Source organism: Balaenoptera physalus (assembly GCF_965194825.1).
Source record: "Balaenoptera physalus genome assembly, chromosome: 11".
Taxonomy (NCBI): Eukaryota; Metazoa; Chordata; class Mammalia; order Artiodactyla; family Balaenopteridae; genus Balaenoptera; species Balaenoptera physalus.
In genome coordinates, this window is record NC_138896.1 from 10,562,179 (window position 1) to 10,587,015 (window position 24,837).

At 41.3% G+C, this 24,837-nt stretch overlaps 3 protein-coding genes across 17 annotated transcripts in view; 2 read left to right on the plus strand and 1 right to left on the minus strand.

The window, feature by feature from the left end:
• SIRT5 (sirtuin 5) overlaps positions 1-9,306 on the plus strand; it is a 28,841-nt gene extending 19,535 nt beyond the window's left edge. For 9 of the 10 annotated variants that reach the window (XM_082415236.1, XM_082415238.1, XM_082415240.1 and 6 more), the window contains 2 exons: positions 67-199; positions 8,802-9,306. In XM_082415236.1, coding sequence (XP_082271362.1) covers positions 67-199; positions 8,802-9,004 — 336 coding nt within the window. In that variant the 3' untranslated portion in view covers positions 9,005-9,306. The remainder of the gene's footprint in view (positions 1-66; positions 200-8,801) is intronic. The other variant, XM_082415237.1, reaches the window with a different exon arrangement.
• Positions 9,307-11,001: 1,695 nt separating this feature from the next.
• NOL7 (nucleolar protein 7) overlaps positions 11,002-24,837 on the plus strand; it is a 342,745-nt gene continuing 328,909 nt past the window's right edge. Inside the window, exons 1-10 of one of the 5 annotated variants that reach the window (XM_082415225.1) lie at positions 11,019-12,094; positions 12,182-12,242; positions 12,838-12,896; positions 14,224-14,255; positions 14,498-14,585; positions 14,904-15,025; positions 15,104-15,181; positions 15,668-15,740; positions 17,959-18,079; positions 20,005-20,463. In XM_082415225.1, the coding sequence (XP_082271351.1) occupies positions 11,547-12,094; positions 12,182-12,242; positions 12,838-12,896; positions 14,224-14,255; positions 14,498-14,585; positions 14,904-15,025; positions 15,104-15,181; positions 15,668-15,740; positions 17,959-18,079; positions 20,005-20,082 (1,260 nt within the window). In that variant the 5' untranslated portion in view covers positions 11,019-11,546 and the 3' untranslated portion in view covers positions 20,083-20,463. Of the gene's footprint in view, positions 12,095-12,181; positions 12,243-12,837; positions 12,897-14,223; positions 14,256-14,497; positions 14,586-14,903; positions 15,026-15,103; positions 15,182-15,667; positions 15,774-17,958; positions 18,236-20,004; positions 20,464-24,837 lie in introns of those variants that run through there. The other 4 variants (XM_082415224.1, XM_082415226.1, XM_082415228.1 and 1 more) reach the window with 4 other exon arrangements.
• Positions 16,598-24,837, minus strand: part of RANBP9 (RAN binding protein 9) — a 90,074-nt gene continuing 81,834 nt past the window's right edge. Inside the window, exons 13-14 of one of the 2 annotated variants that reach the window (XM_082415177.1) lie at positions 20,831-20,942; positions 16,598-17,594 (exon numbers count right to left, since the gene is read on the minus strand). In XM_082415177.1, the coding sequence (XP_082271303.1) occupies positions 17,464-17,594; positions 20,831-20,942 (243 nt within the window). In that variant the 3' untranslated portion in view covers positions 16,598-17,463. The remainder of the gene's footprint in view (positions 17,595-20,830; positions 20,943-24,837) is intronic. The other variant, XM_082415178.1, reaches the window with a different exon arrangement.

The following is a 24,837-nucleotide window of genomic DNA, read 5'->3' on the forward strand; positions in this document are numbered from 1 at the left end:
TTTCTGAAAAGCTGTTTCTTCTCCATAGTGTGGTCATTTGTCCGTTTCCGTTTGTTTGCTCTGTAGGTGGGAACTTCCTCAGTGGTCTACCCCGCCGCCATGTTTGCCCCCCAGGTGTCTGCCCGGGGGGTACCAGTGGCTGAATTTAACATGGAAGTCACCCCAGCAGCGAACAGATTCAGGTACCGGGACTACCAAGGTGGGAATGCACGCTGTTGAGCAGGTTTGGACGTGGTCATCCAAGCAGATTTTACTTACTATTCTAATTTAAAAACACGGAGTTTGTGTTTTCTTATTTGGCCTATAGTTGCTTTGATGGAAGAAAACAAAGTATCAAACCTAGATGAAGGTAGCTGTGTCTTTTTACAGGAAGTTTGCCATAGGGCTTTTGTTTTTCACATTTTGAAAGTTCTTCCTTGATTCTTTAGACTTTACTTTTATTTGTATTTTTAAGCTAGATTTAGTAATGGCATTTAGAGGTAGGTCAGCTGAAGACTCAGCACGTAAGCCCAGGAGATACCCATGCAGAACTCCATCATGCACTGTTCTCACCGTGGGGCCCCCTGGGAAAATTCCTCTTTGGTCTTACTGTCAAGAATATTTGTACTTGTGGCCATATTATCATACTGATACTGTTTCCCAAATTTGTGTGGAAAGTGTAGATTATCGCAGTATTCATTTGTAGTCTCATTCTAGGTTCCATTTTATGTCTTCACCTTTGTTTTGCTTTTTTTCACCCCTGCTTTTCTCTCTTCATTTTTAATGTAGTTTATATATTCTTGTCAGTCTGTTTAATTCCTTTCCAGAATAAGGTAGACTATAAACTAATAAATAAATATGAATAAATAAAAGAAAACGTCACTGAAGCTTCTTGTCATTACTTTAGTCAGTGGTTTTTACCTCAGGTTTTAAAAATCTGATGATGACTCAGGAGATTCTGGTGTAATTGGTGTGAGGTGTAGCCTGAGCCCCATGACTTATATAAGCTTTCTAGGTGATTCTAATGTGCAGCCAGGATGAGAACCAATGCTCTTTTTCATTGGGATAAAATTGTGTCCCAGACAGTGTGGAAACACTTAAATATAATCCTCTTCAGGTGAGTGAGCTGGCTTTCTTCCTAGACTTCTCCAGGTCTTTTTAATCAGCTACAGCCTATGTGCTTAGACCATAGTTCTTCATTTGTGTATAAGTGGTGGGAACTAGGAAGGCACCTTTTAAAACATTGCCTTCTATGTGAAACTTATACTCTGAAAATGACAGAATGCTGCTGGAAGAAATACAGAAGACCTAAGTATATGGAAGGACACAGCTGAAGAGAGTCCAGAAAATAAACCTCATGTTTATAGTCAACTGATTTTTGAAAAGGGTGTGAAAACAAATCAGTAAGGGAAAGAATAATCTTCTTAACAAATGGCGCTGGAACAGCTGGATAGCCACCTGCAAAAGAATGAAATTGGACCCCTTAATTACACCATAAACAAAAGTGGATCACAGACCTAAATGCAAGAGCTAAAACTATAAATTTCTTAAAAGAAAATATAGGAGTAAATCTTTGAGGCCTTAGGTTAGTCAAAGCCTCCTTGATATGACATCAAAAGCACAAGTAGCATAAGAAAAATGGATAAATTGAACTTCATCAAAGTTAAAGCTTCTGTGCTTCAATGGACACCACCACTAAAATGAAAAAGGCAATCCACAGAATGGGAGAAAATATTGGCAAGTCTAACATTTTAAAGGAACTGGTATCCAGAATATATAAAGAACTCTCACAACTCAATAATGAAAAGACAAATAACCCAATTAAAAAGTGGGCCAAAGATCTGAATAGACACTTCTCCAAATATATATATACATGGTCAATAAGCACACTGGAAAGATGCTGAGCATCATTAATCATTAGGGAAATGCAAACTAAAACCACAACCAGGTACCACTTAACCACTAGCATGGCTATAATTTTTAAAATGGAGAATCACAAGTGTTGGTGAAGAAACTGGACCCCTCATACACCGCTGGTGGGAATGTAAAATGATTCAGCTGCTTTGGAAAACAGTATGGTGGTTCCTCAAAAGATTACATACACAGTTAACATATAACCCAGCAATTCTACTCCTAGGTATGTAGTCAAGAGAAATGAAAATATATGTCTACACAAAAATGTGTACACGAATGTTTATAGTCGCATTGATCATAATAAAAAATGGAAACAACCCACATGTCCTTTAACTGATGAATGGATAAACAAAACTTGTCATCTATACAATGGAACGTTATTCAGCCACAAAAAGAATGAAGTACTGATACATGCTACAACATGGATGACGCTTGAAAACATTATATTTAGGGAAAGAAGCCAGGCACACAAGATCAAATATTGTATGATTCTGTTTTGTACGAAATACCCGGAATAGGCAAATCAGCAGAGACGGAAGGTAGATTAGTGGTTGTCTAGGGTTGGGGTAGGGAGGAATGGGGAGTAACTAACTGCTAATGGGTACAGGTTTACTTTGGGATGATGAAAATGTTCTAAAGTTGCTTGTGGTGATGGTTGTACAGTTCTGTGAATATACAAAAAAACCTGTTAAATTATACCTTTTAAATGAGTGGATTGTATGTGAATTATATCTCAATAAAGTTGTTCTGTTAAAAAAGTTATTGTCTTCTACCTTATCCACTAAAATATTGGTACATTGTGGCACTTACGTGTAGCACCTGGGCTACTTAGCATCATTAAAAGTAACCGCAGCCAGGTAACCCAAGCCTCTTGTCTGCTTGAAAGAGCATCAGAACACTCCCATGTGGGGACAGGGTAAATTTTCTGAAGCAGGAAATGCCGTTCATCCCCAAATTCTATTTTTCTTCTAATGTGGCTTATTTTCAGTCATTTGATCTCCAGCTCATCTCTAATAACTGTACAGAAAAGTACACATCATTGTAGAAAAGTAAAATGCAGATAGGGAAAAAGAAGAAAATAAAACTCGAGTGTTTCCACAACCCAAGATAAGAGTCGGCCTCTGCCTTTCACGCTCAGGACTGACCAGCAAGGACCGGGCATCCATCGTGTTAGTCTTGACGTGAAAGGAAATGGAACTTGGTGGTTTTCCGTGCAAGTTAAGAAGAGATTCTTGGCATGTACTAATGATATCACTTCATAAGTTGGGCCTCCTAAAGCCGCAGACCTGCTTCAGCTGCTACTCTTCTTCAACCAGAACTCTTCAGCTTCACGTCCTGAAAACCTGCCGTGTCTCTGTTTAGACAAACAGGCTACTTGCTAGTCAGAGACTTTGATCGGATTTGGACAGCACCGACCGCAAGAACCACGAGAACAGATGCTTGTGGGCTTCTTTGGGAGCCGAGACTCTGTACCACTAAGTCTGGGAATTTTCCCAGATGAGTATAACTGACCAGTGAAGCCAGCGATGCTTTTATCTAGGCGTCATCAGCGCTGACATTTAGAAGAGACGTGGGTGATCAGCTTCTCATCCTACTCAGTTTTTCAAATGGGGAACCAAGCCCAGAGTGATTAAGAGGCTTGTTTAAACATGCGGCTCAACAAAGGCAGAAATTTCTCACATCTCATGTGTAACAGATGTTGGCTGAACTTCAGTTAGGTCAAGGGGTCAGCAAACTGCTGCCTGTAGGTCAAATGCACCCACCGTGTTGTTTGTAAATAAAGTTTTATTGGAACCCAGCCACCGCCACATGGTCCTGTATTGCCTGTGGCTGCTTTCGTACTTAAACAGCGGAAGTGAGGAGTTGCAGCAGAGACTGTCCGGCCTGCAAAGATGAAAATATTTACTCTCTGGCTCTTTACAGAAAGCAAATTGCCAACCCCTGCTCTAGGTTAATAAGAAAAATGAAAATTGGAATGATACCTCCTTTTAACCTGATTTTCTTCGTTATCTAAATAGGTAGTGGGAATGCTGCCTCTGTTTTAAACTTGCATCTCACAAGACTCCTTCGACCTTGTACAAGTTGTTTGGATTCTTTGCCCCAATTCTAATTTAGAGACTAAGTCGTGTAGAATTTACCTCCCTCTGAAATGTATTAATATTTTCAAGGTGTTAATTAGTTCCAGTTTTGTTTTGTTTTTTCCCTGTCCCAGATGGTTGTCTTAAGACGATTTCTGAAAAACCATTACACTAGGCATTTTCAGATTTAGGCTTCAAGGTTTCGGCTGTTACTCAATTCCAGAGGTCCTTGGCGAGTAAGGGTCTGCGTGCATTTGTTGAGGCAGAATTGGGATTTGTGTTCCCGAGAGACACTGGTGTGCAGGGCTTTCCAAGCACCCTGGGCCTTCCACGCCCTGTGACAACCTGTTACTCATCTTTGCATTTCTCTAAACTTTGGAATTTAGTCAAAGCCCATAAATGTTTATTTAGTACCTACTATGTACTAGGCACTGCTCTGGGTGCTTGGGATAGGATATATTAGTAAACAGTACACAAACCCTACCATGTGAAGATGGCATTCTAGTGGCAAATAGTACACAATAAGGATAATAAATGTGCAAATTCTGTGGCCTATGAGAAGTGGGGATTAGGCTGTGGGAAAAGCAAAGGTAGAGTTGGGCGGAGCAGGTGGGTCGCAGGATTCAGTGGGCAGTTGGGGCGAGCCTCACTGAGAAGAGATCTGAGCAGACTTGGAGGAGGGGAAGGAGTTAGCTAAAGAGATACGTGGGCTAAGAGCTTTCCAGATGCCGGGACCACCTGGAGCAAAGGCCCCAAGGGGAAAGCAAGCCTGGGAGGTTTGAGGGACAGCAGGGAGGCCAGCATGGTTGGAGAGGAAGGAGCGGGTAGGAGCTCCAGGAGAGGTAGAGGAGTCAGTACGGTGAGGAAGTGACCTGTGCTGGGGAAGTGCACCCAGAGGAAGCTCACTGCAGGTGGAGTTTAGAAGTCTCAGGAATTCTTAGCTAGAAGATGGTTTTATAGCTTGTCCTATTTATGTATTTACTCCTCAAGAGTATAAAGAGGTTAGTTCTTTTAATTTACAGTTGATCACATTTGATAGGGAAGGCCAGTGCTCTCCCAGGCTGGATTATCAGGGTAGGGGGTAGGTGCCCTGTTAGTCCATGCAAAGGGGCCCTGTGGTCTGTTAACCAAAGTCATTTAAAGCAAGAATATAATAAAAAAAAGGACACATAAGTATTTCATTTTCATTTAAAGCATAAATGTGCATTCATTTGCCTTTTTTTTTCTGGTAGAGCCAAAGGCCTTTTCTTTGAGTAGGAACCCACTGATTGGAGCTCACCTTTCTTGCATAAATCACATGCATAATCCTCCCGGTGTTCCTCAAATTTCCCTGAAGAGAAAAATCACCTCAGCCTTTATTTTATAAAACAAAACAGATAACCAAGAAAATCAGATCCCAAGGCCCCAGTCTGGACTTCCTGAGTCAGAATATTCAGGGCAAGAGGGCTGTTTATTTGTATATTTAACAAGTGACCTAGGTGATTCTTATCATCAGGAAATCTTAGAAAACACTGGAATACAAGTCCTGGTTTAGATATTTTTCTGTTTGTTTGTGTTTTGGGGGGCCACGCTGCGAGGCTTGCAGGAACTTAGTTCCCCAACCAGGGGTTGAACCCACGCCCTCGGCAGTGAAAGCACAGAGTCCTAACCACTGGATCACCAGGGAATTCCCTGTTTTTTCTTTTTTTAAGTGGAGAAAGAACATACAAAAAAAAACTTGTGAAGCAATCCGCCTCATCTTTTCCACCTACGTCTAATTTGACAGAATTATTTTTAATAACTTGTTATGTCTTTCCAAAGCATTTGGCTAATTTTCCTAGAAATAACCCTCTTTTAATAGCTATATTTTTGCATTAATTAAATTTTTAATTAAATTGGATCATTACATTAACCAATAAAAGTGGCATGAACATATTCTGGGCGAAGCACTGTGGTCTTGGTTATCCTACAATGGGAGGGATGAGGGGAAAGGCACCAGGCTGCTAGAACAGGGGTCTTCAAACACCTTTGTTCTTGTACCCCATTTACATTTTTAAACTTGACATCTAAAATTTATCAAAATCATTGAAAAAGATGTGATTCCGAATTACTGGAAATAAAATACCGACATTTAAAAATAAAACTGCCATTATCCTAAACTGCCATTTAAATGTATCCAGTCAAATCCAAATGTCACAACTACTTGATACCCACATCATCCATTTACAGAATAAATATACAAGCCCTTTTTAACAATGAGAACCTTCACATTTTTTCTTTTTCTCTTTGAACTTGCATTCCCATCCGACTTCTACTGTAGAAATTTATACTAATGTATTTTTATGCTTGAAAATCTTTTGTTGACTATCCTATTCTGCTGTAAAATATATGAGTTACTTAACTATTTTCAAGTTCTTTAAAACTTAAAAATTGTTCCATTGAAAAATTCTTGTAGATGGAATTATCCCTGCAGTAATTTATAGTACTAAGTTGTTGAAAACAACAAATGATACATTTTGATGAATAATTCCATAAAAGTAAAACTATGGGAAATGCATCTCTTAATAGATGCATGGGGCATGAGTTTTTTGAATTAGTTCGGGTATCCACGGCTGAGTATTACGTATTGTTAGAAGGAGACAGAGTTCATGTTGTTGTAGCCCAGTTGGCCTGTGGTCACAGGAAACAAACCTGTATTCTGAGAAGATCAGGCTTCCTGACGCACTGCAGTGAGCAAGACCCCAGAGGAGCCGTGGGGCATGTCCCCAAACAAAGGAAAAGATGGAGTTATTATAGGATTTGGAAGGAGGGTTGAGTTTAGGTGAAGTTTAAATGAAGCAGTTTTTGATAGACTCAGCAACTAGCAGGGCTGTGGGTGTGGAGAGGGGTCAGATCTGCTCTGGCTGCAAAGTGGCCACAAGGTCCTGTTTCCTTGAAGGTAGATGTGGAACCCTGGTCCCAGACACCCCTTACCTGGAGCTCTGCACCTGGGTTGGAAGTAAGGCTGCTTCTCAGAGGCAAAGTGGCTTAGGTCCTCCAGACACAGAGGATATTTCATTCTTTACTGCCATCATACTGGTAATGTATGATTTTAGAGGACAAAATTCCTACTCAGTGAGTAACAAAGCAGTGGTCGCTCAAAGAAGGGAGTTGTTATGATATTGTGCAGCTTGTCCTGGGGGAAAAAAATTGTGTTTCTTACTAGCTTTGCAGCTGGCTGTATCTGTGTCTCTAATTCCAGTCTGAGGGATGGCAGGGCAGGTTTTTACTGGCCGAGCTAAATTTTACCTTTTCAATGTCCAATGTCAATGGTAATCCTTTGTTTTTTCTTTTTTTAAAAAAATATTTATCTATTTGGTTGCACTGGGCCTTAGTTGCAGCAGGTGGGCTCCTTAGTTGTGGCATGTGGGCTCCTTAGTTGTGGCAGGCGGGCTCCTTAGTTGCAGCTTGTGGGCTCCTTAGTTGCAGCATGCATGTGGGATTTAGTTCCCTGATGAGGGATTGAACCCAGGCCCCATGAATTGGGAGCGCAGAGTCTTATCCACTGCGCCACTAGGGAAGTCCCAGTTTTTGCTTTTTATAGATGAAAGTACTGAGAAACCTGGGCCACATAAACCCTGGGCGTGAAAGGAATTTCATTATGGCATCACCACTCAGATTTTGGACCTCCTTCCAAGTTGTATGCTGAAATACCCATAGTAATCTTGAATCACGTTTAGAGATCTGTTCATTGACAAATCTATAAGACCCTCTTTCAATTTTACTGAAAGAAAGAATGAAACGGCCCTGCCTGCATGTGTCACCCGGTCTTTAGAAACCGTTTGTTTTCTCAGATCCACACCGATATTTCAGACATCCCTTTCTTTTCACGTTCTGGGACAAGGCGCCATTGTAAGATTTGGGATGGGTGAGGTGAGGTGCAGCTTGCTTTGGTAAACATGGAGGAGGGTGAACGTGGAAAGGGGCACTAGGAAGAACATGTGGAAGTTGAGGCTCTCCGTGCCTGGCTGTGCTTCCTGGAAAGTCCTCAAGGGACTGTGCTGGGCGGAGCTTTCTAGTGGCCAGTGTCCCACACGCTGCCAGTGGTAGAAGGATCAGAGAGGCCATTTGGTCAGGGATGTCTGTTCGTGGCACAGAGAACAGACTATTCAAGGGCTAAGGCATTCATGATTTGTGTTGTATCAAGAATAAATAATATGACCAAATGCTTTTTTCATTTTTAATTGTGCTCAGTTGATTTTCTTATTAACAATACACTAGAATTAGTTGGGTATTTTTTTCCCCCTGTCCTAAATGTTTTCCCTTGAAGGAAGCAGAAGTCGTTGGTTTTTCTTCTTTTCTCTCCCTCCTCTTTCCTTCATCTTTCTCTTTTTCCTACTTTCTGACTACAAGTCAGGGCTAGTCGCGAATTCCAGTGGACGGCTTGAGAGGCCTGTTGACTCAGTTAAAATCCGTATGGTCCGCATGGTGCATGAGGTTCTTTTTCTCTTGTCCTTATTACCTGTGAGTAAGATTTTGTAAAACCTACAATATGTCAGTTATGAGTTTGGCAAAGCAATCACAAAATACAACCATGTCTCCCCTTCTTCCTTAAAAGAAAATCCTTATTTATAGCACCTAAATTCTAGGCAATTGCTTTCCCAAATTCCCTTGGCGACAGGGCCCAACCCATAGTGAAGTGTCTGCATTTGGAGTTTTCAGAAACTAGATGAAAGAACTGGGCACAAAAACGCATGAGACCGCATTTGTGAGAATGTGAATTTTACTCTGGTTGTAACTAAGAAAGTTGACTTGCTGAAGCATAATGTTTATTTTGCTCATAACTCTGCTGTGATCATCCTTCTATTTCAGGTTTCATTTCCAGGGGCCGTGTGGCACGATGCTTCCTGAAGCCCTTGCGCCTCATGAAACTGAAACTGTTTCTTAATTGCCCTGAGGAAGGAAGAAATCACAGCGCATCTAAGTACCAGGCCACCAACAGGAGAAACAGTCTTGTGGATGGTGAGCTGAATACTGAAAGGTCTGAATATATCTTCTGGAATCCAAACTGCTGATAAGTGATGGGACTTAGAAGAAATAGCAGTAAACGTGTTTAGAAGGAGAAGTCACAGAACTTCTCAAGTCAATTCGCGTTAATTTGGTTTGAACCTAAACATAAGATACCTCTGATGTGTTTGGTTGGTTACCGGGAAGGAAACAACTTTGTAAGTAGATTGTCCAAAAAAAGTAATTATTTTTGCTATTTGGGTAGAGGGGTAAAACCCTGGTATTTCTGATTTTTGTGCAAGGTTTGGTGGAAAATAAAATCCCTTTCTACAGCAGGTAATTGACTGTATAAAGATGTTACCCCAAGAGATATCTTTGTTGGGGACTTTTTGTCAATGTTTATCTTGTTTGGCTGCCTAACCTCAGTTCCAGGGGGATAGCTTACAACAAGAATTCAGGCAAGGAAGGAAGAGAAAATTAGCAATAAGGTAGAAAATCAGGATGAGAAAAAAGAATAATGCAAATATATGGACTCCAAGGATAAACACAGCTGCCTAAAATTTAGCACTGGCCTTCCGAGCAGCCAAGGAGGAAAGGGAGAGGTGATGGTTGGTTGTTCCTCAATATTATAAACACAGAAGGACATTTCTCACTATCATAAACACACGCTTCCCCCGATGCTGAATTTTGAAGGGAGTTTTTCCCGTGGGACTTGAAAGTTTTATGCTCATAGTACTTCTGCGTAAAGTAGGAAGAATACAGCCCTCTTCTCAAGTCCCACCACCTAATGCAGCACCCAGGAATGCCTGCTGCCGGCAAGGCAAGCATCAGAGGCCTGACGGAGGAGCGGCCTTCAGTAAACAGTGCGTGAAGGTCGTACATAACTAGCTCCCGTGGGTCAGGTGGGCTCCCTGGGTGATCATGCAGCTGGGCCACACCATCCCCACCCCTTACAAAGTTGCATTTAATATTACACCCTTGGCGTTTGTAGAAGTAGATGACAAGACACTGTGACATAAAACTTTGTACTGCATTTGCAAGTCATGCCTTTTAATAAATCCCAAGTATCCTTTGCATGGGCAAGAGGGGCGCCCACAACCCACAGGGAGTCTGAAGGATCAGCCGGGCACCCTGAGGGCTCCTGTCATACACTTTTACATGCGTGGGTCAAAGCATGCACACTGAGGGGACTTGTAATACTTACAATGCAGTGTTTGTACATAAAATACCATCATTCACTTCTAGTAGGTTTGTTGTAGGGCTTCTCAAAAGTGCACTCTATACAATTCCCTAGTGTTAGCAGTGATGGAAGTCAGAACACTGTTTCAGGGAGTCGGACTATATTTTTAATTTGTTAATTTCTATCTGACCAAGATCCAGATATTTCAGAGCTGTTCTTTGCAACTCCCTTCCTACTAAGTTGTTGGTACGGGTAGCTGTTTTTGTTTCTGTTTTGTCATTTTTGTTCATCTTTTGGTCTTGTTTTTAAACTAGGAATTGCTTCCAAATCAGAGAAGAGGAAAAGCGAATTGAAAATACTCCAAAATTTATGTGAGGTAGGATTATTCAATTCAGTTTAATATTTACTGAACATCTACCATATGATAGACATTAGAAATACAGTGCTTAGAGAGCGATGGACCGTCCCTCAAGGAGTTCACAAAGACTGGGTTGGGACAATTGGCATATAAACTGTTAAACAGCGTGGAAGGTATAGTTACAGAAATTTGTTCAAGATTCAGAGAATGCAATTAGAGATGAGCAGAGTGGGGATGGGGTCGATCTTAAGGTGCTTGGAAGTCTTTAAGAAGTCAGCCTGGGTGGGAGTTTTTGAAGTATAAATGGGAGTTCCAAGGGCGGAGTGTGTATCACGAGAGCATGTCCAAATGCAAGGTAAGTATGAAATAGCTTGGTTTGTTCAGAGAAGGATGAACCATTTGCTATCGTATAATGGGTGAGAGAAGATAAACACAAAGGTCATGAAGGGCCACGTATGCTAGGAAATGAAATAAGTATATTTGGGGCGGGGGCAGGGGCATAAATATACACAGTACGGGGGTTGCGTCACTAAGTGACGGTAGGATGGGCAGACATCGTGCAAGGTCCTGGGGTTACAGCAGGGAACCGGGGAGGGGGGTCCCCGCTCTCATTGAGCTCACGTTCTAACGGGAGAGTCAGACAACAAGCTGTTAGGGCGAGGAGTCAGTGATGGACACAGAACAGGCAGTGGCCGAGGGCTGGTGGTCAGGGATGCCCGTGCGAGGGCGGCCGCGGTCGCCACGCACACGTTTGGTGCTGAGGATCGATTTAAGTCCGAGTCTGTCGACCTTGTTTCTCGTCGGCGACAACAGGGCTGAAAGGCATGGGGTCCTGCCGCTATAGCGCACTTCTTCCTTTTGAAACTGCACTTCCGTGGGGAGTGCGGAAAGCCGAAATCTCTTGTACAAATACTGATTAACGGGATCGACCAAGGGGATCTCGGAGCTAAAAAAAGGTGATAGGGCGACTGGGGCTTGTGGTCACCGGATGGCGTGACCTGCGAGTCCGCCTCAAGGAGCGCGAGGACCCAGCCAACCCTGCTCTCGGCATCCCCGCCAAGGAGGCAGCAGGATGTATCTTTCCTGCCTAGAAACAAGCACCACGGCCACCAGCTCTCGCAGCCGTGAGCGAGTAGGGAGCCGTGAGGCCTCCTCCGCGCAGCCTCGGAGTCGGGCGGAAGGGAAGGCCCCCCGCTTCCCTCAGGCCACGCCCTTCCCCGCTCTGCGCATGCGCCTCTGCATAGCTCAGAGGGGCCTGGGAACCTGCAGAGGGCGACAGAGCCCGCGGCGCCTGCCTTTTACGTCACGCTCCGCTTGCGTGCTGATTCCGGGTCAGAGGTCGGGCGCAGCTTGGGTCATGGTGCAGCTCAGGCCGCGCGCGTCCCGCGCCCCGGTGTCGGCGTCGGCGATGGTGGACGAGGGCCAGCCCGCCTCGGAGGAGGAGGCGGAGCACGGCCTGTTGCTCGGGCAGCCGAGCAGCGGCGCGGCTGCCGAGCCGCTGGAGGAAGACGAGGAAGGGGACGATGAGCTTGACGACGAGGCCCCGGAGGAGCTGACTTTCGCCAGCGCCCAGGCGGAAGCGAAAGAAGAGGAGCGGCGAGTTCGCGAGACCGTGCGCAGGTTCGCAGCCCGCGGCCGGGCGGGGAGAAGCGCCCCTTCCCGTCCCGCTCGTCCCTGCCCGCACTGACTTGTCGCCTTTTCTCCCAGGGATAAAACGCTTCTGAAGGAGAAGAGGAAGCGACGCGAGGAGTTGTTCATCGAACAGAAGGTTAGAGGGGAGGGCGGCGTTTCACAACGCGGCTCGGGGTAGAATTCAAAGTTGCTGGGATGTGGGGTAGAGCAAAGTCGCTAATGTTTTCTTTTGACTACAGTGACAAGGTGCTCGTGCTCCTTGCCCTCCACCGATTGAAAGTGGGAATGGGAAGAGGTGTGAACCTGACATCGTAGGGTCAGTCCCACCTCTGACGCTCAGCGGAGGTAGTTTATTTGAAACTGGGTCGCCGTGAGCATTAGGTGCTTTGTAAACTAAGGGCCGTTCCAACACAGAGGATGATTGATGTGCTCTCTGCTGTTTAGCAGATTGGCCACAGAACTGACTCCATATGGACGCGATATTAACTGCTTCCAGTGTACGACAGTGACCTGAGGGTTTCACTCTTCACATCTTCCAAAGAATGTGGAATAGGTTCTGAGATGCTTGGTCCCAGGCTTCCCACAGCTTAGAGATAGTGGAGGGCAGTGTTCAGCCCAATTCATTTATTTGCCTAGAGGTAGGGCTGTCCTTAAAATGGTAACTTTCAAAAGCAATCCAGGGCATATTGTCATGTGCCTCACTTCTAATTGATTTTTAAAATGTCTTTAAGAAAAGAAAACTTCTTCCAGATACTATTCTAGAGAAGTTAACTACAGCTTCACAAACTAGGTAAGTAATGGATCTCGTTTTATTACTTGCCTTACATACAGTCTTTGAATTACAAATTGGTACATTTATTTGAACTCAAATAACTGAAGAAATTGTAAAGTCTAAATTAAAAAGCTACACAGTATTTGAATTTGGTGGGACAGGTGGAGGGAAATATTCCACTTCTTTTCAGTCTTCTGTTTTTCATTATGTTTGTTGTTGTTCCCATAGGTAACTCTAGTTTCTGAGTTGCTGATCCCAGTGTGTTCATTCAATAAGTTGTGGGCCACCGTCATTGTACTAGGGGCAGGTGTGACTAGATGGTGTGAATAAAACAGTGTTTTGAAATTTATCCTTTAGTGGAGTAGCAGGCAGTTATCCATAGGCTCCTAAAACTCAAGCTTGTCCCAGTCTGCCACCAACCTGTCCTCCCTCCTCATCCCATTTAGATTCCCCATTTCATTTAGCAGCTTTGCCATCCACCAGATGTTTAAAGCTCCTTTTCCTCATCTATGCCATGGAATCAATCAAACCGTACTTAATTTAGATTTCTAAATATTTGCCTTTTTTTTTTTTTTTTTCCTATTCCCCCTTGTCTCCTCTCTCACTGCTTTCAGTTCAGAAGTTTAGCCCTGCATCTTCGACTTAGGACAGTGGTTCTTAAATTTTTAGTAAAAGAACTTCTTCCAGAGAGTTACTCGGTTTCTGAATACATCACGGTGACAAAGTCCTTTTGACCTTTCAAAACCAAGTTCAAATGTCACCTGTCTTCTCTCACTCCCTCCACCCCATTGCTACCCCCACCGTCTAGCTTTTCCAGTGTGCAAGTGCTTCTGTATAGATATCTCATTGTATTTTGCCATTTACCTTTCTCTCCATTAGACCGCACTTCTTGAGGCTAAATTCTTGTCTCTATCCTCGTCTGTGTCTAAATTGTTCAATTAATCCTTCAAGATCTCTCCAAAAAAAGTGAGGCAGGCCTACCACCTTTCACTTTGCATTTCAAATACTGTATTATATAATTCTTAAATATTTCACTTTAACTCTGTTAACCACAACAGCCTGCTGCTTTGGAAGCCTGCTAATATATTTTCAGATTTTAAATTCTGAGAAGATACTCCCAACCTAGTATAGTTTGTTGATTGGGAAAACAAGTCCTTTTAAACTTGTCAGCAGTTCATTGGGGAGTGACTCTTTCTTTCTAAAGATCCTAAGTAAAAACTGAGAATGCTGGTAGTAAAAGGGGCAGAGGGGTATCTTATTTGTAAAACTAGACGAAATTCTGTAACAAGTTGCGTCATCTTTGCTCTCTGCTATCCCAGTTAGTGTTTTTCTTGTTCTTCCTTAGTGTGAAGAAATCACCGGCAAAGTTGAAAGAAGGTATGAACTATTCTAATTTAAATAACTTCTCATTAAGTGTCAACTGCATTTGCAGATATTTGTAGTCAAATGTTACTGACCCTTAGAAAGAGCATGGGAACAGGCCTGGCCAGTTTTAGCTTATTTCTTACAAATAAAAACCACACACTGGTGTGTAGTGGGTATTTAAAGTGAACTCCAGTATGTGTTCCTGATTTATTTTTACACGAATGCTAATTAGAAATATAACTCAATTTTTTTAGTTAATTTGCAAAAGAAAAATGAAGAATGTGAGAAAGGAAGTGACTCTAAGAAAGCTAAAGAAAAAGTGCAAAAAGTACAGACTGTTGGGTAAGAAGAGTCTTCTTTTTTTGTGTGTAGGATGTAAAGGTGACCTTTGGAGGACAGTATTGGCTTAATTAGTAGCAGTTTCAGATTGGATCCTCTGTGGAAAGTTTTTGGTATTTATATTAAAAAAAATATTTATTTGCTCTACTAAGATGTAAACATTACTTGTAAAATAGTCCTGTAATTTAGTTTTATTATCTTACCTGTGCATATACAAAATTAGGATGTGGGATTTTTTTTCCCACTATTTGAGTCAACTAACAAATACTTTATTTTGAAAATAAGCACTGCCTCATTTTGACCTTTTGTATTGATTACCAGCCAGAATAAAAGCTACTTGGCTGTAAGGCTAAAAGACCAAGATTTGAGAGATTCAAGGCAAGAAGCAGCCAAAGCCTTCATACAAAATTGTTTATATGGTCCTGGAACCAACAGAACTACTGGTAATTTCTTTATGGACTATTTTTCTCCCTTTTAACTGCAAGCAAAACAAAGCAATGATAAATAATTCTCTGTCCTAGTAAACAAGTTCCTGTCTCTTGACAGCAAGAGGTTACCGGTGAAAAAGGCCGCAGCCCAGTTTTTGAATAATGCTTGGGGTAAGATTCAGCTTTATTCTCTGAAACTGATAGTTTTATATATTGAATAATGTTCTTTAAAAAAAAATTTATTTGGCTGTGTCAGGTCTTAGTTGACAGTGTGCAGGATCTTTAGTTGCAACAGGCGGAATCTCTTTTTTTTTTTTTTAGTTGCAGCATGTAGTATCTAGTTCCCTGACCAGGGATTGAACCCAGGCCCCCTGCATTGGGAGCACAGAGTCTTAACCACTGGACCACCAGGGAAGTCCCTGAATGATGTTCTTTTTTTTAAGGAGATAGTAAATACTCATGAAGTATCGATTTTTTTCTTACAATGGCTTCTATTACTATTTTAAAGCTGCTTCTGAAGAATAGGTCAGTGTAGTATGTATGAACATATACGTAATTTTAATATCTACATTCATGTATTACCTAGAAAATTTGGAATTGTTTCTTGGGAATTTTATCTCCTTATTATTCTTAACTGCACAAAACCTTCTATTCTAGGATCCCAGAAAAAACAAAATGCCAAGAGGTTTAAAAGACGTTGGATGGTCAGAAAGATGAAAACTTCTAAGAAGTAAATCAAAGCTAAATGAAGAATGAGTACTTTGTATGTATAGAACTTCTTATAAATATTTAGTTTAGAGCATTTAATTTTTCTGAAGAAATTAATAAAAGACTTACTTAAAGGGTCATTATAAAAATCTTAAGTCTATTTGGGGTGGTACCCAGTCCCATCTCATCCACGGAGTATAATTAATTGTGCCTTATCGCCTTTGAGCATCCTGGAAGAAAAAGCAGTTTAAAAGGACTTGTTTTCCTTTCTTTTTATAATCGTTTACCCATTTTATTGAACACAAGCAGTGCCCACACCAGTAGGGCTCCTCTGCTACCCCTCCTCCCTCCCCTGCAGGGTGTGTGGCAGGAAAAGTCTTCCACTACAGCTCTCCAGTGCTTTAGTCTCTTGGATATTTTTGTGCCATTGATGAGAATGTCACAGAATGCGAGGAAGAGTGCAGTATCTAAGTGTAGACAGATAATCTGTTCTTTTTTAAAAGGTTTAAGCCTCGGTGTACAAAATACAGCCAGCAATCACCTTTGCCAAACCGAAGGATATGGTCGTTTGTTTTAGCCTGTTGAAGAGCTTGCTTATGTTTGTTTTACTTGTAACCAGTTGGGAGTTTGCTTTAAAAATGGCAAGTCACATGCCATAGTCTGATTATGAAAACAAGATTCATTTCCTGCTTGCTTTCTATCAATCATCACCCATAGTATCAGCTTTGACCCTAATCCACAGAGGCCAGTAACTCAAGGCAGTCTTAGGTTGCAGAACTCAGATTTATAGTAGCAACCATTCATTTTAGTTGTTCTAACTTTATATTAATCGTGAGAAGTATGCAAGTACCTAATATATAAACTCAATTGACACTCTAGTATCTGTAGAAGTAAATTTTTAATGGCTGGTTAATTATATCACTACATTTTTATTGCAATATAGTACTCATTTAAGCACTTAAAAATGGAAGGTGTACAAAGATTAAATTAAGACACGGTAAATTGACTAAATATTTGGTTTTTATATAAATAAAGGTCATGACCACACTGTTGACATGTAATACTGTTATAATACAACAGTTAAACTTGTGAGTCTACAACAGAAGTCATCTGTAGTTAAACAGGAAACAAAGTTGAAAAAGACCATGTTAAAACAAAACTACTGGGACTTACAGGTCGGGATTGTAAGTAGCAACAAACATATTCACTCAGCTCCTGAGTATTTCAAGTTTTACAGTACACATTAAAAATGATTTCTTCCATCAACACTATAAATTCAAACTGTCAGATGTTTATGCATTTTGCAAGTTACACTGATTGAATTGCTTACATGGGAGCGGGGGTCAGAACACCTCCCAATTTGAAGTTTACATCACCCACATGCTAACACAAACACAACTTGTTCCGTTTCCTTCCCCCCTCTCTCCCCCCAACAAAGAAGGCAGAATTTTTTGGTTTCTTTTAGGTAATTGTTTTAAAGGATTTGTGATGATCAATTTGAACGTCTGAAATTCAGTAATATTTAACTCTTAGACAACTAAGAGGTTAAAGATGGAAAATAATTTCTCCTAACACTAAGTTAGAAAATCATTTGCATCATGCTGTAAACTAGGAAGCAATGTAAAGCGACAAAAACCTGTCCCCAGTACATAATTTAAAAAATCTAAATTTCAAATCAGCAGAACTGGTCTACTTCCATGTTGACTATATGCCACAATATAAGTGTGAGCTCCGTGAATGCATAGCTAATGTAGGTAGTCTTCCACTGTGGCAAAAGCACAGGATCCAATTCCTGATCGAGCCATCAGTCCTAGACACTGTGTGGCCTGTCCCATGGCTAGGGCAAGTGGAGGTTGCTTTGGCAGATTGTGGGTTTCTGAGGAAAAATGATTAAAGATGGAAATAGCAATTAGCAATACATTTTAAACAACGTCTCTCAATCAGGAAAATACTGCGTTACTTACAAAATTACCAGTGTCTATGCTGATCTTAACTACCTAACTAGCAAAGGTGGTTTTTAAGCAAACAGTGACTGCCTTGGACAGCTACTCTGACAAGGTACTGTGGTTACTGGGTGTTCAAGTAATAAGAAACATTTCTTGCAGAATTAGACTTTCAAGGTGTGTTAGACACTCAAAAAACTTTTACTTCCACATTTACTATGATGGAAACGATGTACTTATCTAATGTGTGCAGTGGGGAGTAAGGAATATTTAGTATTTCCCTTCTATTTTTCCAAGGTCAATTGACATTACCAAAGAAAACGGCACCAGGTTTTCGGTACAAGTTTCACTGATGGATTCTTCCCCTTCTGGGAACAGAACCCAACAGAGGCTGCCGAATCCTTTCCACGGCATGTTGGTGAATGTCATTTGGGTTGGTAAGGGAGCAGGTGGTGAGGGTGACCGTGAGAGACCACTGAGCCAAACGACCCTATAATCTGAGGAGTTAATTTACAATTGATAGGATAAACATTTGTAAAAATCACCATTAAATGAAAGTTTTCAGGGTCCTACATACCAGACATGTCAGACAGCTGTAGTACAAATGTTAACCATCGTCAAAATTCATTCTTTGCCAGAAATGACAAACTGAACTAATGATAAAAGTGACCAAACCCATAGAAGCTGATAACTCCTCCTTGTGTGGAGGTGTCCAAATTTTAATTTTATGCAGATTCCCTGTTAGTAAAATTACTAATCAGTCCTTGTAGGCACAGCTGGCAACAGGGCAAGAACAGTGATCCAGGGCTGGTTAAGGCTCCATGTGGTTGGTTCTGAGGCCGCACATGGTGGTGGGAGAAAGAGAAGTTCCGGAAGGGATGAGGCAGAAATAAAGGGAGCAGGTTCCGGACTTAAAGGTGTAAGGGGAGGTGACACAGGATGAAGAATATTAGAATGCAGATACGCAAGAAAAGATGCACACGCTGGTGAAAAGTGGTCTGTGGGTTAAGATTATTCAAGTACTAGCTGTTCTCTGGCAAGACGCTATTCAGCTAAATTCTGATTGTGATACATTTTTTTGTCAGCTCTAAGCAGGAATGACTTTGCCTCAACTAGAATCAGGAACAATTTAATTTTTACACAAAATCAACATAACAGAATAAACAATGAAAAGGAAACCATCCTTTCAAAAATCTCTCTTGAAGGTTCACAGGGAAGTAACCTTGCTCAGAGGTAAGCACTTCATTACAGTTTTATTTTGGCCAAGGGAGGCACATCTGTAAGCATCTTTAAATTTTTTTAGCATATGAAATTCACAGGAATTACATACAATATAACTTTAAGCACTATTTAGAGACGAAGCTATATAATATAGCACAGTATTTATAAATATGCACACATACACCCACAGCAATTTAAGTCTCATTACTTTTGCAGGAATTATATACATTTAATATAAGTTTAAGCACTGTTTACAGCTGAACTACATAATACATGGCACAATATGTAAGAATACACACATCCTGGATAATGGTCCTAAGCAATCTACTACTGAAAATTTTAATTCCCCTGGAGAACCCAAGATTTTTAACTGTCATAAGAAAAGTGTTCACTTTTCAAAAATTCCTTCCAAGTCTGAGTGTTTACCTAGATACAAAGCAAGTAAGGCTTCATGATTACCTATAATGTAGTCATTTCAAAAAGACAATTATAGTAAACCATTATTTGCCCTACAATCCCAGCACTGCTACTAAGTACACTTACTTTTACCAGTAAAGCTAAATGAATTTCGTATAACCAAAGAAAATACACATTACCCAAAGAAAATTCACATTGAATTTGTATAAGAAAAGTATTGACACAAAAAACACTACTACTATTCCAGAACTTCAGTATTAGACCATAACACCATGAATTAATAATGAATTTCAGAAGGACAAAGCAGATTAAGGCCCAAACGTGAATACTTTTAAATTGCTTCCTTTACATTCCAGCCACATGAGCCCTGGCCTTCACTCCAAGTCTCTCTGTGTGACACTGATCCCATCTATCTAAGATAGTTTCAGACATAAACCTAACAGGGCCAAACAGCACAGAACAGACTTCTAAACTGGTAGTCCCCATTTTTCTTGAGGAATTACATTCTAAAAAGGTGAAAAATCGCTCTCATCTGAACTACCTCTGAGAAAAATTGCCCAGATATGAAAAGTTTTATGTAAACAATCAACCCTATAGTTTATATATAAACGCACAAAATGTGCAGTTACCGAATTCATATAAAAAGTATTTGTTCAGGGGACTTCCCTGGTGGCTCAGTGGTTAAGAATCCACCTGCCAATGCAGGGGACACGGGTTCGATCCCTGGTCCAGGAGGATCCCACATGCCGCGGAGCAACTAAGCCCGTGCGCCACAGCTGCTGAGCCTGCGCGTCTAGAGCCCGCGAGCCACAACTATTGAAACCTGTGCGCCTGGAGCCTGTGCTCCGCAACAAGAGAAGCCGCTGCAGTGAGAAGCCCGCGCACCACAACGAAGAGTAGCCCCCGCTCGCCGCAACTAGAGAAAGCCCACATGCAGCAACGAAGACCCAACGCAGCCATAAATAAATAAAGATTAAAAAAAAATTGTCCTCTGTTTAAAAAAAAAAAAAAAGTAGTTGTTCAGTACATAAATACCACACTCCTACTCTGCAGTGAGTTGCTCACAGGAATGGCAACCAACCAGGGGGCAGCACATCCCAGTTTCTCACTTGGTGCTCCCCCTGGCTAAGCCCGCTGTTCTCCCCTTCCCTCCCTGTTTTACTTGGTAAGGGCGTAGTTGAACTTTAATGAGAATGTCATGTGTCTCCAAGGGTTGATGCTGACAGCACTCGAGCCCCGTGGGAGCTGCGACACCGGTGGCTCGGGCCGGAAATGCTTATGTACACGTTCACACAAAAACTTCTGTCTTCCAGAATCACAAGATGCACCCCAATATACTGCTTTTACTCCATTTGAATCTGTTTAATCTGGGACTGAGATACCAGAGGAAGTTTTCTATACTTTAAGGTCATTTTAATTTTTAAAATGTAGAAAACATTTCCCTTATGATTTTGCCAAAATATAAACGCCAGCACAAACACCATCTCAAACACTCAAGAGACCAGCCGACGTGCTTTCCGGCCTCACTCACCTAATATTGCGCTGTTCAGAGCGGAGCACACAGGTTCTCTCTGAAGTGGGTCAAGCTGGTTTCCAACCGGGCTGTTCCAAGGGTCTGAATAGGCTAGTAAACTGAATGCATCCTGTTGAAAACAGCAATTTGGTTTTTAATTCAAACAGTTCAGCGACTGTGCTCACCATGGTTACACGTTGAGAGAAAGGTAAAATATGGCTTTAAGGCCCTAGACCAACACAAGCCCATTTACCCCTGTGACTAGGAGGCTATATATTTTTTAATAACTAGATTATGCAGCAAAGCCTAAGAAAAATGAAAACAAATTATTTTCATTTTTCTTGTAAACAGCCATTTTCCTCATCTACCCCTTATCCCTACAACACATGCAGAACAGAAATAAAAAATGGAAAAAACTTAATTCCTGTGGAATGGGCTATATTACTGGTTAAAGTAAAGAGAAAGAGAAAACATTCGGATGCTTTACAATTGATGACCACTAATATGAATCTGACATTAAAAGGTTAGGACCAGCCCATGTATTTTTTTAAACAGATGTGGGAACTGGGCATATCTCACTGAATGTCATCTTCTCAAACTCAGTAATCAACAAAATAAAATTAAACTGGCTCCCCTTCAGGAACATTCAGTAGTTCCAACCATCCTCAAGCCGCCCCTCCTGAAGTAACTGACACACAGTCTTCTTTTCAGACGATGGCTCTGTCTTCCTGTCGTCTTTCTGTGGGGAGCACATAACTACAGTGGTTTCAGACATTGGCTTCAAGTTAAGCTGCATCACCAGAGTGGCCTTGGGCAAGAACAACCTTCCTAAGTATCAGTTTCATCATTTGTATAATGGGGATTATAAGAGGTCCTATTTCACAGTTTATAAGGACTAACTGAGCTGAACAAAATTAGTAATGTCAGCTCACTCTAATCTTTCAGTAAAGGATAAATTATTGTTTTGCCAAAAGTCAATGCCCTAATCCAGAGTAACAGTATGATACAGATATAGATACAGTTAGACACAGGACACCTTCCCAGTTCAGATGGCATACATGGAGAAGTGCTGAGGAAACCAAATCAGTGAATTCAGTAGCGTAACACTCAAAATGTTGGTCACTGAAAGGTGGAAGACTGAAATTCCTAAAGAATACCATCTCCCACGTGAAGCTGCTCCGGCACCCCTCTAGTAATCTTATTAGTGGGGGTAAGGCTTCCCGGTCAAGCCTGTTCTTGCCCATGCTCATCTGAATTGGCCTCTACGTTGTGACGACTGGAGAACCACCGCCCATAAAGCAGAGCTGTGCGGCCTGAGGCTACAGACAGGGATACACGTGGCACCTGCACTGTCGTACACTGCTGAGTATCTCATTCACATTAGACTTCCTGCCACAGTTATTAATGAAAGTTCTTTGAAGAACTTATACTATTTTGAACCCCCTGCAGCTGCTCACAGGTGCTAGTAGATACAAGGAGAAAAAAAAAAAAAAAGCTTCATATACCTGCTGATTGCAAGGCCTGCTTCTTAACAGTATTTAAGATATTTTATGCATCTCACAAAGCTACTAGATTCTATTTCTGGTTCCCCCCAATCCAAATTTATTGATGGAGAAAGATTAATATCTGATATCCTGTGAAGCTAACTCTAATCAATCACATTATTTCTAAAGACTGAGCTTTGCTCAAGACTTAATTCACCCCACAACCATCTAATGAGGTACCGTCCCTATAGTGCAGATAAATTTTAAAAGACAGACTAAATCTGTCCAAGTAATAACTGCTACATAAAATTTTAAGCACAAAACTATCCTCTTGCGTCTACATCCTGACATGCTACCAAAAAGGTGAAATGTTGCAGTCCCGAAAGTCAAATCAAGACCATTCTGTCAAATACACCTTCTAGCATTTAAAACAAAATTCACAGAAAAAGATAATGATGGTAGTAATTTACTGTGCACTAATATTGTGTGAGGCAATGTTTCAAGCGCTAATGTGTATCATCTCATTTAATCCTCACAATAACCTTCAGAGGTGGTTACTACTATGCCCATCTTAGACGCAAACTGAGGCAGTGAGAGATTACCACCACACAGCTAGTACTGTACTTCTTTTAGGAAGATACAGTTTCTTTCTTTTAATTACCAATCTAAATATTAAGAGGAAAAAAGTCTAAAATTTTGCCCCCATATTTTCAGTATAGCTGAACAAATATATATTGGACACAGACGGGGACCATCAGGACCTCATCACTGTTTCGAGGACTCACACAGTCCTATGGGGAAGGCAGACGTGTAAATGATGTACCGTCTATTGCTTATTAACAGAGTGTATTGTGTCACAAGAAGCAATCACAGAAATAGGCTCAAGCTACATGGAAACTGAGGCTGGAAAGGAGAAAAGGCATGGTTGGAACCATGGGTAAGGGCTTAGATCCTAAAACACCCTAAAAATCGCACTAAAAAGCTTCCATTTGTTCCAATAAGGCAACAGAGTTTTACATAACGGAGTGATATGGATTAGACTTGATTTTAGATGGATCACACAACAACACTATGAAGCACAGCTTGCAAGTAGAGTGAAGCTTTAAGCAAGAAAACTAAAAAAACGCTTAAAAAAAAACCGGTTTACACGATCAAGTTCCCAGGAGTAAATATCTAGAACTTTATCTTTCTTTACAAGGGGAATGAAGTCAGCAAAGCAACCTTAATGTTTTAAATTCTGCTGTAAGACTAATTGGTGAGAGTAACCAAAGAAATGCAAATAAGCAATTTTGAGATAATGTTAAATCCACTAAAGTAGAATTAAGGTACTAGTCCCACCAGCACATCCCTTTATTACTGCTGATAAATTGGTAGACGTTTCTGGAAAGCAACACGTAGCAAGAGCCACAATAATTGTATCCTTTGACTCAATAATTCTATTTCTGGGACTTTATTCCAGTGGAATAATTTTAAGGAAGAAACAAGATACATGTATAAAGGTGTTCACTAAAGCATTTTTTAAAAGGCAAATAGAAAATCTAAAGATAGAGCAATGCTTAAATAAACTGATATAGCAACACACTAGAATATCATGTAGCCATTTAAAAATAATTGTCAATAATGTATAGAAACTGGAAATACATTTTTTATGATAATAAGAACAATACAAATAGGATAACTACAATTACCAATCAGATAAAATACATGCCCATGCGATTTAAGGCACAAAACTGAAAATACCTGTTAAATATCATGGCATTATGCGTTAGTTTTTATTTTAGAAAAAACATTACCTCAGTGGGAATAACTTCTGAGGAAATGTGACATTTAGGGAGGATTCTCAAACTGTACTTACACTTGGCTTAAAATCTGCAGCAGTTTCTACACAGGGTGTGTCTAGAGTTACTGGATTAAGAGCTACTTGCAGCTGGGGCTGCTCGTTCTAACCTGACTCTCCCAGTCCTCCAGCAGGTGCCCTGCTGCTCTGCGCAAGTGCAGTAAACAGCTGTTGAACAATTCAGGTAGCTCTCCTGGGAGCCACTGGCAGACTCAGGCAGGTAAGCAACAAACACAAAGACAACAGGAAAACAGGAAAGGAAGACCGAGAAAGTCAGAAAAAGGTCAGGAGAACCACGGCTGCAGCAGGACCCCCAGCCCGTGTTGAGCACAGGTGGGCCACCCCGAGGTCTGCAGTGCGCGTGCTACTCCACGACTGAGGGGAAGCAAAACACGCGTGTACCTTATGGCAACTTCGCTAAGTCTCACGCCAGCCTTAACCAAATCCTGTCTCTCTACACGTGTATGCATGCTTCAGAAGTCTGTGCAAATTCAAACAAAACTAAAGATAAAAAAACCCCTTTCAACCACCCATGACCTGAAGTGAAGAAGAAAAGAAAACAGTAATTTCTAAACCTTCTCAACCAGGGCAAAAAAAAAAGTTCTCTTTGTGTTACCCTCAAATCCTCCAGCATTGTTCTTTAGGTACTTAGAAGCCGGATCCGCCACCCATCTTATCTCTTACCTGGACCAAGATACGTTTGG